Source organism: Solea senegalensis, linkage group LG16 (genome assembly GCF_019176455.1).
Source record: "Solea senegalensis isolate Sse05_10M linkage group LG16, IFAPA_SoseM_1, whole genome shotgun sequence".
Lineage (NCBI taxonomy): Eukaryota > Metazoa > Chordata > Actinopteri > Pleuronectiformes > Soleidae > Solea > Solea senegalensis.
In genome coordinates, this window is record NC_058036.1 from 19,032,409 (window position 1) to 19,052,491 (window position 20,083).

General features: G+C 44.5%; 1 protein-coding gene across 4 annotated transcripts in view; it reads right to left on the minus strand.

Moving 5' to 3' along the window:
• Nucleotides 1-504: 504 nt before the first annotated feature.
• LOC122782930 (collagen alpha-1(XII) chain-like) overlaps nucleotides 505-20,083 on the minus strand; it is a 49,332-nt gene continuing 29,753 nt past the window's right edge. For 3 of the 4 annotated variants that reach the window (XM_044047532.1, XM_044047530.1, XM_044047529.1), the window contains 31 exons: nucleotides 19,734-19,863; nucleotides 19,501-19,643; nucleotides 19,280-19,409; nucleotides 18,269-18,388; nucleotides 18,027-18,173; nucleotides 17,321-17,437; nucleotides 17,076-17,228; nucleotides 16,921-16,995; nucleotides 16,689-16,828; nucleotides 16,461-16,584; nucleotides 15,953-16,096; nucleotides 15,532-15,696; nucleotides 15,365-15,403; nucleotides 15,071-15,209; nucleotides 14,344-14,486; nucleotides 14,003-14,112; nucleotides 9,812-9,970; nucleotides 9,456-9,533; nucleotides 8,656-8,742; nucleotides 8,142-8,195; nucleotides 7,603-7,698; nucleotides 7,192-7,245; nucleotides 5,849-5,902; nucleotides 5,553-5,606; nucleotides 5,046-5,117; nucleotides 4,919-4,954; nucleotides 4,768-4,834; nucleotides 4,472-4,654; nucleotides 4,264-4,341; nucleotides 3,015-3,185; nucleotides 505-1,357 (listed from right to left, as the gene is read on the minus strand). In XM_044047532.1, coding sequence (XP_043903467.1) covers nucleotides 1,227-1,357; nucleotides 3,015-3,185; nucleotides 4,264-4,341; nucleotides 4,472-4,654; nucleotides 4,768-4,834; nucleotides 4,919-4,954; nucleotides 5,046-5,117; nucleotides 5,553-5,606; nucleotides 5,849-5,902; nucleotides 7,192-7,245; nucleotides 7,603-7,698; nucleotides 8,142-8,195; nucleotides 8,656-8,742; nucleotides 9,456-9,533; nucleotides 9,812-9,970; nucleotides 14,003-14,112; nucleotides 14,344-14,486; nucleotides 15,071-15,209; nucleotides 15,365-15,403; nucleotides 15,532-15,696; nucleotides 15,953-16,096; nucleotides 16,461-16,584; nucleotides 16,689-16,828; nucleotides 16,921-16,995; nucleotides 17,076-17,228; nucleotides 17,321-17,437; nucleotides 18,027-18,173; nucleotides 18,269-18,388; nucleotides 19,280-19,409; nucleotides 19,501-19,643; nucleotides 19,734-19,863 — 3,393 coding nt within the window. In that variant the 3' untranslated portion in view covers nucleotides 505-1,226. Of the gene's footprint in view, nucleotides 2,275-3,014; nucleotides 3,186-4,263; nucleotides 4,342-4,471; nucleotides 4,655-4,767; nucleotides 4,835-4,918; nucleotides 4,955-5,045; nucleotides 5,118-5,552; nucleotides 5,607-5,848; nucleotides 5,903-7,191; nucleotides 7,246-7,602; nucleotides 7,699-8,141; nucleotides 8,196-8,655; nucleotides 8,743-9,455; nucleotides 9,534-9,811; nucleotides 9,971-14,002; nucleotides 14,113-14,343; nucleotides 14,487-15,070; nucleotides 15,210-15,364; nucleotides 15,404-15,531; nucleotides 15,697-15,952; nucleotides 16,097-16,460; nucleotides 16,585-16,688; nucleotides 16,829-16,920; nucleotides 16,996-17,075; nucleotides 17,229-17,320; nucleotides 17,438-18,026; nucleotides 18,174-18,268; nucleotides 18,389-19,279; nucleotides 19,410-19,500; nucleotides 19,644-19,733; nucleotides 19,864-20,083 lie in introns of all 4 variants that reach the window. The other variant, XM_044047531.1, reaches the window with a different exon arrangement.

Below are 20,083 nucleotides of genomic sequence, written 5' to 3' on the forward strand. Positions count from 1 at the left end.
TAAGCTTGCGTGTGCAGTCACGACAGGGAAATGAGAGGGTATTTCTAAGCAGGATTCCTCTCTTTGAGTGGGGGCGGCGGTGATTTTGTCCTTGATTAGCCGCAGCCCACAACCACCACTCCCCCACTTGTCGATCTCTGGCACATGTGCAGAACTGCTCCTCAATTTGTGCTTTCATTCCACCACGATAAAGGGAAACGGCGTCATTTATTCCTTTCCCCTCGCAGATCTCGTTTCATCATTAGATAGATTTAATGGGTGGGAATCAGGGAGTCTTTCTGTGACTGTGATCGACATTTATAGTGCATTTGTATTTCTCTTTGTGTAATAATAATAATAACAACCTGATAGGACTGCAGCCAAGTGGGTGCCTGGAAAATGGTTCACGCTGGAACACAAACTGGCATTCTGGTGGTGCCTCATGTTTTCAACTATAAGCTGTATACGAAATGTTCTGTTCTGACTCTGTGAAGTTGAACAAAAATTCACTGGAGACGGCAAAGGAACATTTTCAGTAGTTTTATTGAAAAATGCCTCTTCTGTTTCAGAAATAAATAAGAAAATAAGGCTGCGTGGAATTCACAAAATGTGCAGTTACAACATGAGAAAAGCAATTGTGTGTCTTTGTGACTGAATCCAAACTGCATTGATGGGAAACATTTATATTCTGACTTTGGAAAACTTCAGTAAATATACAACACAAACATGCAATTCCACCTTTGGTAACAAAGAAAAAAAACAAAAAAAACAACAACAACAAAAAAAAGGTTGGTTTTTGTTAGGATAAGTCAGATTATCATTCGCCTTAGAGGCCGTACACAACGTCACAATTTACAAGTCTTTGGGGAGCAAATTGATTGTCCAAATTATCGATCAATTTTGGAGTCTCTAAAAACAGCTTTATACACTGAAATTAGACAAGAAAACCACGGTCTGATCTCCTTTTGCTGCCGTTTCTGCTGGTTTTCACACGATTAGTGCATTACACAATGGACTCTGATAAACACTGGCGGTTATTTTACAAGCAGACACTCGAAAGGGTAACACTTAGCAAGCACACAGGTTTGTAATGAGTGAACACGTAAGGTTTGTAATCACCTCGCACAACTTTTCTCACGTCAAAAATTATATATTCAATATAACCATGGGTGTCAAACCCATATAAGTACTCGTTCTTAATATCGTCGTCACATCATTTCAATCTTACTGAGAAGTCTTTACTGTAGCTATGAAGTTTCTGTATTGTCTCTCGTTAGTGATCTCTTTCCTCGTTGGTTTCGTGACTGTATTGATTCAAACTCTTCAGCTGGCTCCTCGGGTATAGACACTACCTCAGGTTCGGGCTGGTAGCGGGGGGCTAGAAAAGTATTTGGGACGGCCAATCAAAAAAAGGCTTTTTTTTAACATCTTTTCACATGCACAATTTAAATAATATTGCACTATGGACCTTCAGGACGGAAAAATGTCCTGTGTCAAACTACTGCTTCTTAAAGTACCAAAAAATGTTGTGATGACATTTACAAAAATAATAATAATAATAATAATCCATCGAGCTATTGGATAATAAGACAGGTAAAGTAAAAAATAAGCAGCTGAAACAACAATGGGAACACATGGAAACGGCAGGGGAGCAACATGTAGCGCTGATCTGGCCGACGTACACAAAGAACATGATGATTAAACGTACAAATGGAACATGCTTAAGTCTGGACCAGAGCTGTTGAAGCCACTTATGGTGTCATATACAGAGGTTATGCTGGTGGTAAGTAAGCGGGGGGCAGGGGGGGTTATGAGGCACAAGCTCAATACAGATGTTAACTTGATTTTTTTTAGTGAAATGTCCTGGTTCACACAGTCATTTACAAGGCAAAAACAATTAGTTTTATTTACACATATCACCACTACATCAACATTGCTTTCAGCTATGAATTCCCTTTTTGTTAGTTGGTTGTGTTTGTACATGCTCCTTCCATGGTAGAAATGCTCAGTCTGTGTGTTTTTGTTTTGTTTTTTTATACATATTTCCCAACGGTTTGTGGTTCAAGATGCAAACAGGCCAGCAGGTTGCCATCATTGTAGCTTGTAGCTGTGAGATGATGTTAGTGCCAGTCCTCTCCCATTCTGTCTTTTTTGGCTTTTGTAATGTTTTATTGTTCAATAATTATGTCCATGGTGATTATCCTTACATGCCCCATAGCAAAATGGGCAAACATCTCAGAAACTTGGCTTCAAAGTGTAAGTGGCACAGGTGACACAACGTTTACTATGCCATACCTGCAAATAGTTCAAAGAGGGTGTGAGTATTTGTTTTTTTGTTTCTTCTGTGGAACAAAGTTATTAGCATATTACTTGATTTAATGCAAGTCATCATACAGCACTACAATGCAATTTACATGCCAGTTGTAAAATCGTACATCAAATGTATGGAGACATTGGAAAGCGGTGTTTTCTTGCTGATCGTTTGCTTAAGCCCCGCCTCCAAATTTTCCTGGAGAAGAAATGCTAGCTGCTGTTGTCTGAATATTCTGTTATGTGGCTGTAGTTCTGAGACTGACACATGAATGTAGACCACACTTCTCCTGTTACGTGTTCAATTAAACGTCCTCAAGTTGCAGCATCTTTGTTAAAAATTAGTACAATTAAAAGTAGCTTTCAAGCTAGTTCCAAAACTAGCTTAAAGATAAAATCTTTTCAGATTGTCATTTCAGCTGATAAAACTGAGATTTGTAGGCATTTGTAAATGACTAAAATAATAATAATGATTTATTGAAATCTGCTCTGTTTACTTTACACAATGGATCAAAAAAACTGAGGGGGTGGGGCTTAGTAAACCTCGCTAAAACAACGATAAATCGTCTCTCTGTTCGGCGTCACCACCGTGGAACACGTGTGTCCATATCTCCATACATTATCAAAGAAAGAGGTAATGCACTGAGTCGCACATGTCATTAGTCTGCATACACTTAGTGTTTAATCTGAGGTACCATGCAGGACCTAAGCAGTACTGGATGTACCTGTGTATCCTTGTCCATTGTATGGAATGCCAACACACTGAGAGGAGTCGCAGTATCCAGGGGGTCCTGGTGGTCCCCTCACTCCGGGAGTACCCTGGCGACCTGGAGGCCCACGAGGCCCAGAGGAGCCAGAAGGACCTGGGGGCCCCGTTCTTGAATCTCCTTGTGGCCCTGCAAAAAAAAAAAAAGGAGGGAGAGGTGGTGAGTGTGGACAGCCTCGGGAGCTCGGAGACCCACCGGTGTCCCCCTGTAAATCTTCGGTGGAAATGGTGGGGGTAACGCGGAGCTGCAGCATTGTAATTTACATTTTTCAGTGGCTCAATTAAAAAGCCGGACCTAAAAGCAAAAAAAAAAAGTCTGGGGCTGTGTGTAGTTACCCCCTGGCCCCATGTGTCTAGACGGTGACAACTCGGGATGGAATTTTCCCCCTCTCTCCTTTTCTCTCCCTTAAGTGAGCCCATGTGTTGTCAATGAAGCCACCAAAGAAATCTCATTGTACAACAATCCAGTTGTGTACACACACACAACTCATCAGCGTGGACTTCCTCCCTTAGTTGTTTCTCACTTCATTCAGAAACAGACGGGTCAGTGTTTGCTGTTACGGAGTAGAGATCGCATCAGTAGACGGTTCCTGTGGTTTCGCAATAGCTTCCCATGGGACAGGAAATCTTCTGCAGAGGTGGTGAACTTCCTGCAGAAATAGACTCCAGCCAAGGAGAGACCACAACACTTTCAAACTGACCAATCAGTCTAATGATTGCTTCTTGGACTGCATCTTGACCTTCACTGGAGACTTGACTGGAGATTGTCTCAAGTCCAGAAACTGTGATTCCCTCCTTTTAATGTCAAATACCTTCCATTTACTGTAATATTTGACATGTGCATAGTGTTTGGAAAAGTTCACATAAACAAATGACATACTATAAATCCCCAAGAAAGGAAAGAATTGGGAATATGTTTAGGGTCTCTCCAAAAAACAAAAGTTATGTGGCGCAGCTGCTCAAATGAATCGCACTCACTGTGGGTACAGTTTAGCCTCTGGTGGCAATGTGTCATTTTAATTAGAGGTCTTTAAAAACAGTGGAAGAGCTGCCACAGCGAATCTGAACATTGGAACACCAGCAAACGGCCTACAGCTGCTGGACAGCAGTGTTCAACACACACTGTGGTCACTCGGTTCCAGCTCATTGCAACGGCAAATTCGACTAAAACACACACACACACACAAAAAAAAGGCAAACTGTGTTACCTTGTGGACCACTTGGGCCTCTTTGTCCTCTGATACCAGTTCCTGGAGGTCCTCTCTCTCCCTTCTCTCCTGGCAAGCCTACATAAACCATAAATCACATTATACATTATACAAGAAAACTTGATAAACAGCAAGAAATGAGCACAAACCAAAGCAGCATGTATGAAAGACTAAAGACTACGCCTGTAAATGAAGAGAGGTAGTTTACCTCTCTCTCCAAGATTGCCAGGTAAACCTGGGCTTCCAGGGAACCCAGTACGTCCCGGTTGCCCAGGCTCTCCGCGAGATCCCGTGTCACCAGGAGGACCAGGAGGACCAGCTGGCCCCGGACTGTTGGTGCGATATCCGGATGGAATCTGGTTGAGCATCATGTCAATTCTGCTCATTTGACCTGTGAAAAAAGAGAAAATTAAAATTAAAATCAGTCGGATGTGGGCGGCATATTATATGATGGGAGGTTAACAACTTTAAAACTGTCGTAGGATTAGGGGAAAGCGTTCTCACTGTTCACAAACTGTTCACAGACTTGTCTGGCAATGGAGCGCATCATGCTCTGGGATGCAAAGTCTCCCTGAAAAGCAAAGACACAGTCATGAAAAGATTGCACTACTTTCCTGACTGTTGTATAAGCCATTGAATACGGAACTATACATACCCTCTCTCCCTTCTCTCCTTTAATGCCAACAGGTCCCTAATGAAGACAGGAACAATGTTAAACCAAGCCGTGACAACGTACTTAACTTCAGTTAAAGTCCTGTTATTCCTTGTTATATAACACATACTTGATTTCCTGTATCTCCTGGTTTTCCTGGTTTCCCAGTAATCCCTGGTACACCTGGATTTCCAGGGTTTCCCTGAAAGAGGGAGAAATAAAACATTGTGTTTATGTTGAAGTGCTGCACAGTAAGTAATTGCATCATTTAACTCCTGCTCCATATTAATGGTCGTGTCACATGACGAGCTTTAGGTTGGGATGTATACTGCCGTAGGCGTGTGGAAGGATGGGTGAGTGCCAAGAACACAGAGGGTGGGATTGAAATAGCAGCACACTCCATGGTATATCGTATTCTATACCGGCATGTTGCCTGCTGGCAAAGTGGCTGAATTAATTAGCTTCAGACCTCTAAAAAAAACCACAGGAGAAGCACAGGGCGACTGTGGAGCCAAAGGAGTAATTGTTGTACATGTAACAGGAAGTAGCACACACTCCACAAGGAATACTTACTCTAGGCCTCCTTTGTCTTTATTACACAAGACAAAGACACAAACACACACACGCACAGACTCACCATGGGCCCTGGTGGGCCTCTGGGTCCAGATTGTCCCTCCTTTCCTGGTGGCCCCTGTGTAAAAACAGCATACAATACACAAGTGTGTTACAACACACTGGGACCCTGTTTCGTGTAATACATCAGTGTCATGACTTTCACATCCAGTCTGACATTTTAAATCACATATGCAAGTATGAGTTGACTGACGAAACTGCAGCGTAATGATTGTATGTGTGTGCACATGGGTGATCGCAACCAAATGGCGTGAAAAGTAAGCGTTGGATTCATTCAGCAGGTCTAGAGGTAGATCTTACCCGTCCTCCGCTTGGTCCGACGGGACCCAGAGGACCGCGTTGCCCAGGAGGACCCTGGGAAACAAAAAAAGAAGCAGACACACTCAATCAAACACTAATGAAGAGGAACAACATATTTAAACAGCTCCCAAATGGCTCTGTTAAAGTAAAATTTACAGAAAAGTAATCACGCCGCTCGGCCAAAGATAACATATGTAACCATACGAGTCAAAACTGCAACAATGCCTCGCTTGTCAGCTGACACGCCATGAACTGCCTGTCATAATAAGCTTTGTGGTGTGGAAGTAGCCAACACAAGAACTCCAATAGAGTCTGAATGTCATAGAATGGGGGACTCTCTCCCATGTCTGAATGTGTTTGCTCAGTGGCCAGAATATCCAGTAGTGGTGTTCTGTCCAACAGAATGGTGGGAGTTGGCTGGATGAGCTCAGCCGGATGAATGAACGGCTGCTCGGCCAAGAGATGGCTACGTCATGCCAGCCCACTCAAATATGCACTCCCACCAAAAAGTTCCCATGTGGTGGGCTAAAAGGGTTTCAGCCGAAGTCTCCGACTTGATAGACCAGTGGGATCCATAATCTACTCTTTAAAAAGTCTTTACTTTTGAACTCTCATCCATGAATTCCCCCCAAATAAAGCAAGTTCAGTCACAAAGACCACTCTGCTGTTTCGTTTATAACCGTATTCTCGTTCTGCTTTCACTTGTCACTCCTTAGTTGTCATTTCCACAATCAGCTGACCTCATCTGCTCCGATAGAACCTGCAATGCACCTAAATCTTGAGCCAATTATCACATCTCTCATCGGCTCCATCATCCTTCAGGTCAGCGACCAACATCCCCACCAGTGTCTCGACTGTTTTTCCACACAGACGTCCTCGGCTCAGATGTCGTCCCTCACTTGTGTCCAAAGACTCTTTAAAGAGTCATCACATTATTTTGTTCCGACTGTAATAAATTAATTTAATCTCTCTCTTGTCTCCCCTGATTGAAATTGCATCTACTGGGATGAAAACTTCACGTCTTCTTCATGGCGTCACAGAGATCTTCCATTACAAAGCTTGGAGAAGAACACGCTCCATTCTCCGATTCCCTCCGGTAACACCAGTCTGCACTTCTTCATAATTCAACTGCATCAGCATCACTGGCCCTCTACTCTCTGTCAATCAGCACGCTGATTTGAGAGTGCGAGCCTCCCAGAGGGTGGCATGGTAAACCTCCCACTCGGAGTGTGGTTTCAATCTCGTCATGTGGACCCAGTCCAGGCCCCAGTAGCTGCTCTGCTCTCTAAGGATTGTCTCCTGCTTCCTGTTCATAAACCACAAAATGAGAGGGGAGTGCTTACTTGCAGACCAGGCAGGCCCGGATCTCCAGAATCTCCCTTTGGTCCCTGGCGACCCTGAAATCAGAGGAGGAAAAGAGAGGGTGGCGAGACGCTTTAGTCTTTGTTTTATTCTTTTTTTAGCCAGTGGCTGTGATTGATGTCATGTTCGGAAAAGAACATCTGCAGGTAAGAAAACAGAAGCAGTCTCGCCGCCTATAGAGGGGAATGTAATGTGCTCTGGATGCAGCTGTAAATCTTACTCACTGGTCGATCTGCATTTCAGCTGCTTCCTTTGCTCAAAACTTCATATTAGCTCGTAGAGTATAATCTTAAATGATAGTCTGTCATACACATTCACATCCATCTATCACTCATCTGGGTTTCGAGTTACTGATGTTTCATAGGAACGGTTTGCAGTGTGGGTGCACTTACAGGTTCTCCAGGTAGAGACAGTCCGTTAGGCCCTTGTGGACCCGGTGGTCCCATTGAGCCTGGGAGTCCTGGCTCACCACGTGGACCCATTGAACCCTAAAACATCACACAGATCAGACCTAATCACGTATTTTACTCCACGTAAATAAACAAAAAATATGTATATGTACCTAAACATATGTATGTGTGTGTGTACAAAATAATAACATTAACATTGTTGGTCAAAGGGCCTTAGAGGGGGTTCCCTTTAAATCAATTCAGGGAAATATTTCCAGCCACGCTTCATAAATGAATTCAGATGTGTGCCATTTTCTTGCAAGAGTATAAATAACTTCTGGAATTCCATGGCAGTGAGAACCTAACGTTTATCATGTGTGGATTCACCTTCATTGATACTGTCAGCAAGCTTCATCGGCTTTGAACTGTGACAGATTGTTGGTTTAACACGGAACAAAAGATTTCCGAAACCACAGCCGGTAAAAAAAATGAAACCCTGATAACAATTAACATGCTTTATAGTGAAGTGCAATTAAACTCACAGGCTTGCCAGACTCTCCTCTGTCTCCTCGTGGTCCCTTAGAACCTGGGCCGCCCTGGAAAGGCAAGGAGCCAGAAACACTGAGTGAGTGCAACAACAGAAGCAGACTCCAAAAGCCCTAAAACCCTTACGAAGCCCTACGAAAACCCTCACTGGGGCTTAGTGAGGTTACCAAGCACACATATTCCAGACTTCTTCTTGAGATGTTTTTACTGTTGTTTTTCCAACAGGCATTTATCTTTTGACACTTTTCCCCGAGCCCATATTTCTGTGCTTGCCACTCGTCTCATCCTCCTCCTCCTCCTCCTCCTCCGCTCTTTCCATTGGAAAGAAAAATAACTCTTCTCATTCGAGGGACATCCTCAATCTACTGACATTCAAAGTGCGATTAGCTGTGTGATCATGATGCCATTTTGATGTCGCTGCAGAGGAAACATTATCAATGCATGGGAAGACAAAAGAGGAAGTGAAAATGTACACTAAACATGATCCATGTATCTGGACAGTGTCTTTACCGAAGGTCCAGGGGGCCCCTGAGGGCCAATGCTGTCCTGTGTGCATGTGCACGAGTGGGGAAGGGAGGGACACTTGGCCTCGTCTCTCTGAAAAGGAAGACGGAGACAGAAATGAGAAAAGACATATAGAGGTCTCAGTAGTCCAATACAGAGCACAGGAGGTAAATCCTTGTAAAGTTGTGACAGTATTCTGGCAAAACCGCGGCTCTGACTGCGCTTCTAATTTAAGAAGAGGAGACAGTTTAGACACCGAGCAGAGGAACTGTGGCTCATGATGAAATGTGACTGGAATCAGCTATGACACTGATATAACGTATAATAAAACACAGCTATCATTGATGTGATGTATTAATATCTAATGCAAATTGCAGGCAAATCGCTTCTAATTGGACAAATGTGCCTGCATCCGGGATTTAACGCAGTGTAGCCAATTAAATATGATTTATTCCACGATCTGAGGGAGAGCACTTGTTTTTGTGTACTTGCGTTGTCACGCTGGCAACAGTCACACTTTCACTGCATGCATGGTTTCTATTCAGCTCAGCTGAGGCGCAGTGTTTTCAAACATTAATCCAGTTATCAGCCACACATTTCACCCAGTGACCACATACTATATCCAAGATAAAAAGGTGGACTGTAAGAGCATATATATGCAGTATATACTGTAGTAATGGCCCTGAACTAACGCCAACAGCTGAGATTAATGTTCCCCTTTCTCCAAGAACTGGCATACTGTATTCAGTAGTAAACGATGTGTTGACCTATGTGTTAAAAGGTCCTGCGGAGACACTTGTTCTTACTGTTGAAGGCAGGTCGCAGCATTTGTCTCGGCTGATCCAGCTTAAGCTGCAGATAATGTCAAACATCTGGAGCTGGAACTGCACAAGAGAAGAGAGGAGGGAAACATTGAGGGGTGTTACAAATGGCTCTCACTCCCAGTGAGAATGGATATTGTTGAGAACAGAAAACAATGAGGCCTTCAGAGAAACAGTATGATGGAGGGTTTCATCCACTCAACGGTCGCTGGGGACAGTTAAAACCCAATTACGCATCTATGCACAAGAAGTTTTGGATGCTCATCCTTTGGAAAATCGGGACGATGCTCATCCAAATGTGTTTTTCCAAGCATTTTAGAGCCTTGAGTCTTTTCACTTACTGTCGCAGACTGCCTCCTTCCACCTCCAGACTTCACCAATTTGCCAAGCACTTCATAGCCGTCGAGTGTGATATTGTTGGCCTCCTTGATTGGTTTCTCCGCCACCTCTTGGCAATCCACGTTGAGCTTGACTTTCTCTGGCGAGACGGTAATGTGGAGCTGCAGAGAGGAGACAGACGATGGTGAGAGGGCACTGTACATGAAGGACTTCACAGTCATTAACTCTGCTGCAGCACAATTATATGGCAGAGCCTTCTGAGAGCGCTGGGTTTGGCATTGACTATTTGGAAGGCGCACGAGTGACCTTTAAAGAATCAGAGAAATCCTTTTCCATAAGGATGGAAACAAGGAATTGTTTAGTCTTTGAAGACCAAATGCTAATTACAGATTGTGAGTGGTTTCTGATTTGGCAAACGACTGCTGTTTGATCCCCCTGCAGATAAATGGACTACAAAAAAAAGGAAATGTACAACGGTTCCTGTCCACAGCCTTCAACATTAAAGCTGTAGTCAGCAATTGTGTAACAACACAGAATGACAGAGTGCCAAAATCTGGAAGCTTCCTGTCCAGAGCACCCAGCACCACATCTTGAAACAATATCATTTGCGGCGTGCCATCACGAGTCCTACACTTTCCATACTTTCCGTTGAGTTGCTAATTTCCCCCTGCTCATCAGTTAGACAAGCTTTCTTTATGTCAGGAAAAAGCAAGCTACCATTCCTCTCGACAAAGCCATACCAACCGCAGACTAGGCCATAGTTCTTGGCAACTAATCACAAAATTACATTTGACTTCCTTGGCAACGGAATAAACTAGCTGGTAAACCACAAAGAGAGAGGGGTGTCATTTCTCCCGGGGTCCTGGCATGGATGTACTCGCTAAGATGCTCTTGTGGGCTTAGCAAAAAAAACCAAAAAACACTGGATGATACAGTGGGAGGGCAAATAATGAGCATGTGTACATATTACCTCATTGACCAAAAAGTAAACACAATAAATACACTTCAGTCAGTGGAAAGTAGAAGCTCTCTAGTGTCCACTGATGGTAGTTGCTGTTAAGTGATCTGGACCTTCTGCAGTGAAAGTGTTGACAGATGATCAATTTCCATTCATCCAGTTGTTAACACAGAGGGCTTCACCGAGTCAACACTGTGTACACAAGTACACATGGCATTCGCCGTCTCTGCACGTGACATAGTTTCATGATTTCTATCAGATTCAATTATATTATGCTTGGCTCTGTCGTGGCGTCTTCGACATTTACATAATCCCCCCCAAACCCTGACAGCCTCTCTGTCTTAATTTCACGCACGCGCTAATAAGTCGGTGTCAGTTCTGCTTTGGATTGAGAAAGCAGACACTGGTTGGAGTAGTTCATGTATAATTTCCTGGATTTTCAGTTGGTCAGTTGGTCGTCAGAGCAAGAACGACTGCTTCACGTGTAAAGAGAAGTGAAGAGCACAAAGAGTGCAGTCATTGGACGTTTTGGCATAAATATACATTGTGTGAACAAAGAAGTGAAAGCCAGCATCAATGAGTGCTTTGGCTTTGTGAAGAACCTCATTCACTGACCCCCCCCACACACACACACACACCCCACCCCCTTCCATCTTAATTAGTCTGTGCATATACTGGCACCAGCTTCTCTGCTGAGTCGGGGAAAGGAAAGTTTGAAAGACGGACTTCGAGACATCCCAAGGAACAGTAAGGGCTGACCATTTTCAACATGGACGTGAGCTTGAACGACAACTTGAACACGTCCCTGTGAGTCATGGAAAAATGTCTTCTTGACTTTTTTGTTCAACGGGAACATTCCCATACGGGCTCCCACCCTTCCAGTGTGGGATGGGATTCCCCAGTGGGGTATAGTGAGTAGCCTGCATCTGCTAAAGTCATCGCTGAGAGCTTCCCCACATGTTCATCCAGCAGCAGCAGAGTTGCTCTTTATGAAGTGACCTCACGAGTGAAGACAAATTAGAGTCCAACAATGTTTCACAAAATCCTAAAACACCTAATGCTAAATGATGTGGAATTACAAATTCATTTGGAAGCTTTTCCGAGGGAAACTGCACTTGCTCCACCTTCTCAAATATATCCTATTTTTGTGACTTATGTTCAGTTTTGGACTATTCTTTAAACTTTGGTATTTCAGTAAGGGAGGTGTGTTAAAGCTCTGCTTGGTTAGCCAATGACTTGAAGGTCAACATATGTCTTTATGGCATTTTCTTTTGTTTTTCTTAACACTTTGTGATTGCAGCCATTTGTGACTCTCTCTCTCTCTCTCTCTCCCTCTCTCCCTCTCTCTCTCTCTCTCTCTCTCTCTCTCTCTCTCTCTCTCTCTCTCTTAGACACACAGGTCGGCGCAGCTATTCCTGTCAGGACACTGCATCCCATTTATTTGGACAGCCAAATCCTTAAAGTGAACCATGACCAGTTAATGCACAACAATAACCTTAACCTCACCACATTCTGCCTCATTAGGACCAGGCTCTGGTCTCCATGAGGACTATTGGTCCTGACAAGGTCAGTGTTTATACCAGAAAAGGTCCTTAAGAGGTAACCGAAACATGGAAACACACACTCATACACACACTGAGGCCACTCTATAACAGCCACAGACAAAGTGTTGGCAAACCTCTGACAACATGTAAACACACACTACCACAGCAGGCGGCAGTGGCACTTACACAGCAGACCAGCAAATGAGCAGCTAGGTAAACCGCTGCAGACTCACCAGCTCACGAATCACCAACTGCTGCACCACAGACTTAGCCGCCCAAAGTACAGTCAAACTGTAGTTTCCACTATGGCCACAGACCGAGAGAACACACACACACACACACACACACAGACCAGGCAGATGCTTCACAAGACCAACAGTGATGTCACTCTCCATCCAGTTCTGACCCAACATTTTCCAGGGTCTCACTCGTTCATTCATTCATTCAAGTTACCCCACAATTATGTGTGTGGGTGCAACGAAAAATCTCCTCTGATCTACGAGCCAATGAAAATCTCTTTCATCACCGTCTTAGTTTGAAAATCCTGTAATTTGTAACATCGGGGAAGTTGGGGGGCTTTGATGAAGGATAAGATCACGCTGCATTGAAAGGGGGTCATTCATTTAGATTATTTTAGAATTAGAGGGTAAATGAACCTGTGAACTACACAAGGAGCACACTGTCCTTGAAAACACACAGCCCATTGAAGCCGGCCATTGTTCCTCCCGTGATGGAACAACCATTTAAAGTCGATCCAGGTTGGAATGAAAATATACTGTCTCTCATTGTTCTGCTCCCTACACCCAACTGTGGTGGAAAATAACAGAGGAAGTTTTATATTCGCTGCTGCTTTCGGTTGCATGTCTCTTTTCTTACCTCGTGCTGTGGCCCCATGAGAGTCCATGCTACACAAATGATGTTTATTGTAGTTGCAAGCTTGGCATTTGGGGCCTAATGTGGTGGTTAAACCGCTGAAGAGAAGCACCGAGGTCGCAAAACAATAACACTATTGTATATTTGATCGTAAATCAGATTAGGTTCTGACAGATTGTCAGTGGAGCCGTTGATCTTAAATCTGTGGATGACCAGCCACCTAAGGGAGTTCTATCTTAATCGTTTCCATTAAGTGCAGAAATAGCGTGAAATGACATTGGAATATGAAAACACAAGGGTCTGTTCTTGAAATTATTTCACTGCAGCTGAAGCCAAAACAGAAACTGTCCATTTGGGAAGCAGACTGGTTTGGAATTTACGGCCGGGGCGACGAACGGGATAGTCTCTGGTCACGATGTGGTCAGACTTCTGTGGTTTCACATTACACTGGGTCAGCGAGGTATCGGCGTCTCTCTCCAACTGCTCCTGTTACATACTGTATTTATTACCGCCATAAACCAACAATTCATCGTACTTACTTCCCAGGGTCTAACAAAAGCTCTGAGGCTTTATGTTAAATCATAAAAAGCTGTAGAGACAAGTTTGACAGCAGACTGATACTTAGAGTCAGCGACCAGGAAACCAGAAGATTTGATAGAGGTGCGTTGTGTTGGCTGCGTGTCAGAGGGAAAGTAATCCGGACAGACCAAGGATATAGGAAGGGATTTAAAAACAAACAGTCTGTCCTATATTAGCCAAACGTTAATAATATCACTATGTGGTGCCGGCCTCGGTTTGAATTACGGGTTTGTGTTTACCTTGTGGAAGCTTCCGTGGAAAACCCGCTTGACTTGCTCCTCGTTGAACGTCGCTTTCTGGATTTCTCCTCGGGTGTCCTTGTTGTAGAATGAAATTGTTTTGCTTGAAGCTGAAAAAGAGTCGAGAGTCCTTGATGAGACCCCCGAACGTTTGCACGCAAACACGGACACGACTATGGAGAACACGTGCCGGAAAGCCAGGAGCGGGATAAAGACGCGGCCTCGACGACGGATGAGCTCCATCCACGTAATTATTTTGCATGTATGTACCACGTTTTAAAAATGATAGAGGTTATGTTCTTTTCTGAGTGGTGACTTCCAACATGTGATGGGAGACTTACGGTTGACGGTGACCCCAACCTCGGGGTTGTTGTTTTTGTCTGCAATCTGCCAGATATCGAAAGGCTCGGTCATGGTGTCGGGCAGCAGGCGGAAGAGCAGGATGATGGTGTAAGACGGGGGAAGACCATCCGGATGTATCTCCCTGTTGATGTTAAAACATTAGACGTCGTCACATGTTAGAAATCAATACCAGGATGATTAAATCTCACTGCTGTGTGTCCCACTTTCCCCTTCTGGCCTCGCAGAAATTGACCACAGATTGAAAGTCTTTTCTGTCCGCCTGCGGTTCAGAGTGTTTCCATTTGTGTGCATTAAGTCAACAGCTGTGCCCACGCACACACATAATACAAAAGTATGCTGAAGAGGTTCCCCACGTCCTCCGGCGATTCTCAGATGAAAGACAACTCAAATGGTCGTCTAATAAAGAGACACAAAGCTCTTAAGCCCAGGGTGATTTTTGCTCCCAGTCTGACAGAAGTGGAAGCAGATCCTGGTCCAGGATCTTCTAATTCTACACCTTATATTCCACATACGGCGTGAAGGAATAACTCTGGGCGTAGCGCCAAAGGGCACAAGGGAAACCCCTCTCGCTGGAGAGGCTATTGAACGCCATTACAAATAATGAGTGTGGGTTAGGCATTATTATCATGCATGGGAGATGAGCTCAATAGCCTGGGAATATGCACACGCTTCATGTGTTATACACAGTATAGACTCAGTGCTTACTTGGTGGGCTGGTTCACGAAGGAGTCCTTGTGCAGCCTGTAGGCAACGTAGCTGTTGAAGGAGCCCGGCTCCATGGACACACCTTTCATGGCTGCAAACGTCCGGTCTGTGATGTTAAAAGCCTCCAGCATCCTGAAACCTGGAGAGAGAGGGAAGAAAAAAAAAACTATTTAAGACCAAGGAAAAAAGAAATGCTGAATCCCCTGTATGGCATAATAGTAATTTAATAATGCTGGCAAACGCTGAGAGATTAGTTTATGCATATATGTCTTACTGTGAGGTTCAAACTCTTACCAGGTGTGGTGAATCCATTGATGTAGATCAGGGGACAAGCTGAAACGTGACATGGTGTTATTAGGAGTTGGGAAATGTGGGAATTTCTGTCAGTATCAGCCGGACTGAGGTGTATTTATTTACTAAGCTGTAAAAACGTTAAGACAAATGTTGGTTTCTGGGCTTACTGGAGGTGGCCGTTTCACAGATAAAGGTGATCAGGTTGTCCTGAATCTTGGCAAAGGCGTCGTAGTCGTCGACCACGAATACATGTCTCTCACTGGGCTTACTGCCGATAAGTCTCAGCTCTGACATGTCAACGTCAGCCACTCCGACCACAAACACGCTGTAGCCTGTGGGGGAAAACACACACACACACACACACACAAAAGAGAGGGGAAGAAAACCAACAAAGACTATTGTTAAGTCTCCAATAACCATTGGCAGTTTCAACACTGGGCTGATTAACAAGAGTTTATTAAATCAGCCATGCACTTCAGCTCCAATCAGAGAAAATGAATTGAGATTTAACAGTTCCACTGAGAGGGTGTGCAGTGTACAAGCTCCAACCATAATAAATATGATAATGACAGACAATTCCACACGGACCTGCATGCTGCAGTTTCTCTGCGCTCTTCTTCACGTCGTCCTGAGAGCGTCCGTCCGTGACCACCACCAGAACCTTGGGGACGTTCCTCCTCATGCCGCTGTCTGAGGTGAACACCTTCTCATAGATGTGCTTCAGGGCAATGCCTGCGTGGAGAAATGAGATTGGAGAGGAGTTACCAATCAACAAGGCCTCAAGGACACTTTTTTGCACATCCAGATTTTATCCCAATCAGTCTGTGAAAGTCTGGACGGCAAAAAAAAAAACACACACAATCTGATTTTTCTTTATTTTTTCCCAAACAAAATTCAAACCACACTCAAGGAGAATGAGATTAGCCATTGTTCCCGCATCTCTGTTTCAAAGCTATGCCACAGACATGGATACGCCTTGTTTGTTACCAAAGCAAACCATGCAGATTGGTTGGTTATGCCCGGACGCACAAATCTGACACAATTAACAGCACAGTCTGCTTAAATCTGAGTTGGGTTAGGGTTTTTTTCCCCTCACCTGTCTTTGTGTTTCCTCCTCTGTAGCGGACGTTCTGCAAAGCGGACAGCACGATGCCCTTATCGTGGTACGTGTTGAGTTTGAACTCTGTCTTGGCGTCATCACTGAACTGCACAAACGCGGCCTGTTGCCAAACAAAAAGGAAAGAAAACGACTCTCAAACACGGATACAAATGGATCAGACGGCGTGTGAAACCGAGAAAACCTCCACACAATCGACTAACTGACCTGCATGCCCTTAGGGCTGATGACATCGAAGGCCCCGGTCATGCTCATGACAAACTGGATGACCTTGTTGAAGCTCTCGTCTCCGATACTCCAGGAACCATCGATGAGGAAGACCAGGTCCGCTTTGGCACCTCTGCACACTGTAGCACAAGCACAGGAAAGTCGTTCATGCAAAGGATAATTCCTGCTGGGGGTTGTATGAGGTGTATCATTACGTCCAGGATTTCCTCACCATCTAGTGCAGGGGGGACTGTGGCCGGGGTCGGTGGGGTCGGAGGCTCAGTTGGTCTCTCTGTGGGTTTAACCACTGCAAAGACAAACAACAACAAATTAAAAGAAGAAAAGAAGCGATATTCTATACTGTGGCAAGAGGGGATATTATCTTACACGTCCTCTCCTTGATGCTCACGCCAGGTCCCTCCATGTTGGGTGTCTGGGTGTACACCGTGGCATTGTAGAGGGTGTCAGGGGTCAAGCCATCGAAACAGTAGGTGCTCTCTGAGCCTCTGACAGTGACCTCTTGAGCTCCTCGCTTGGAGGCTAGAGAAAAAAGAAAATCCAGTTAAACGCTTATATTTTATATATATGTATAATATAAGTATTTTCATGAGACCGCTGTATAAAGCACTTACGGTCAAAAGGATTGACTTTAAGCCTGTAGGAGGTGGCTGCTCTGTGAGGGGACCACTGCAGGCAGAAGGAGTCGTAGCTCACTTTGTAGGTGGTCAAGTCTGTCACATTCAGGTACACTGAAAAAGAAGCAAGCAAGGCTATCATTAGCGCCACTCTTTTATCCAATTAAACACCCATTTGCCACTCACCAATGAAAACTGTAACGTAGTCACAATAACACTCTTAGTTTTGCTTTGCTTTTTAATTCATGTCCATGTCTTGACACTAATTCTCCTGTCATTTCAGGCCCCGCCTTTCCGCCATGCCATGCAATCAACTCATTTCCCTCACCTGGTTTTCCCCGCCCAGCTCCTCACATGCAGTCCATTTGCTCGTTAGTCCCTCTGTGTATATATACTAGTCCATTTTCATTAGACCCCTGCCAGATTGTCTTGTGTGTTAGTTTTTCTGCCAAGCGTTCCTCCAAGTTGTTCTGACCCTGTCTGCCTGTCTTGGACTTCAGATTACTGCCTGCCCCTTGTCAGATTTGTTTGCCTGTTTTTGGACTGATTTCCTGGTTTTGACTCTGACTGTTGGACAGTCAGTAAAGTGCCTTTATCTCCACAAACTTGACTGCCTCGTTGTCGTGCTTTTCTCCCTCTTTCTCACCGAAACATCCGTTTAATTTTTACACATCGATGCCTGGTAATGGCATCATCGACTTACATGTGGTGCCTTGTCCAATCAAAGGTTCACTGAAGCCCGTGTTGTACTGTGCCAACACCTTGAGGTCGTAGGTGGTTCCAGGTTTCAGGTTGTGCAGCTGATGGGTGGTCACGTCTCCCACGAACGCCTCCATGGACTCATCAGAGCCTGGACAGGGATACACAGATATATATAATATGACAATCCCAGTAGTATTGCAGTATTATGTGTAAAATATAACACTAACACAAGGATGTTCATACCCTCTGGCTGATAGATAAGCTTGTATCCTGACACCCTAGAGGGTGCAGGGTCCCAGGACACCCTGAAGCGGGTGTACCACTCATCAGACACACGGAGGTTCCTGGGGCCGAGCATGCCGACTGTGGGGGAGAGAGAGAAGACAGACGGGGCAGCAGTCAACAAACAGCTTCGGTTCACTGCAGTTGTTCACTTTGACTTTCACTGAAGTCATTACCCTGCTCTGTCAGCGCGGTAATTACTAAATGAGAGCTTGTTACGGCTTTAGAATTATGAGTAAAACATGTGCGTGTGTGTGTGTGATCAAAAGGGTGATTAAATTAGGGACAATCGAGGGGGAGAAAAAAAAAGAGAGAAAATGAATGAATGATTCTTTTAAGAGCCACCTCAAAGAGTGGAGTAGCAATATATTTAATGGGATTTCTTTTGGGATCTTTTTGTTTTCCCTCACTGGAACGCAGCCACGTTCTAATTCTCTGGGAAAGGCTCTTAGAGCTCTCGGCTTGCATGAAAAGCCAAAACCTTCACTTCCAATTTTGCTACAGTGACTACAGATGCTAATCAGTGTATCAGTGGATTCAGATTTTCTGCACTCTTGTCAGTCCATATGCGTGTGCAGTTAATAATGTGGTCTGTTGTTATGCGTAATTTCACGTCCTTGAGCGGTCTCTGCACCATTTCCAAAAAGACCCATAGGGATTACTATGTAACTACATTCACATTACCACTTTTTTCCCATAGCTGCGACTGAGATCTGATATCATTTCTGAGCTATGTGGACACAGAAATCTGATTGGTAATTACGATTTTCAAATCAGATTTGTATCTTTTTTAGTACGTGATCCTAGCGAGATCGGTCGTATCGGAATCTTCTTTTTCACATGTCTGTACTGAGAGTGTGGCATTTCAAACGCAGGTGAAATCACATAAAAGTCAAGGGCGACCTTTGTCGTTATGAATCTGTATCACACTTGGACAATATAGTTGGTGCGTAGCCTAAGAAGAGTCAGTACCTGTGCGTCCATCTCCCTCCAGTTCTCCTCCTGGTCCATCGGAATAGATCGAAGTCACCTTGATGTTATAAGGCGTGTCTGGATCCAGGTTCTGCAGGATCACATTGTTCCTGTTTCCTGGTACTGTTGTCTGCAGGAGGAAAAAAACAAAAAGAAGATGTTGAGAATCAAATTTTCTTTCTAAAACTATTCTACTAAGTGGGTTTTATACAAATGCTTACATATTCATCTATGGGGTCTCCGACAGTTGGGGCATAGGTGATGCGGTACTGCATGACAGGACCGTCGGCGTGTTCCCAGCTCACGGAGAGCGTCGTCGTGCTGGGGTCGTACACGCGCATGTTCCTTGGGCCACTTCGGGGCACTGATCATAGAAAAGAGCAGAAGGGTTTGTTTCTATCTGCGTGTGCCGGTGGTGTTTTTGAAACACAAATCTCACAATAAAAGCTCTTACATGTCTTTCCAATGTCGCTGATTGCGGGTCCTTCGCCATCGCTGTACAGGGCGACCACTCCGACGTTGTACTCGGTCTCTGGGATAAGCTGCTCCAGCAAGGCAGTGGTGGAGGTTCCTGGTACCACAACCTGCTCAGAGACACCACATGTGTAGAATGAACTTGAAGTCGTAAACTACAGTTCAGTCAAATCAGACATGAGATAACAAAGCATGTTCCCCCCTCTCCTCTGATAGATGCTTGTGTTGTTCACTCCTTCTAACACCTGCTTTTTTCTTCTGTTTCTGTGAGCACAAAAGTGCAAAGAAGAGCCAAATATGCCTTTGATGTTTGGAGCTGTGGTGGTGAGG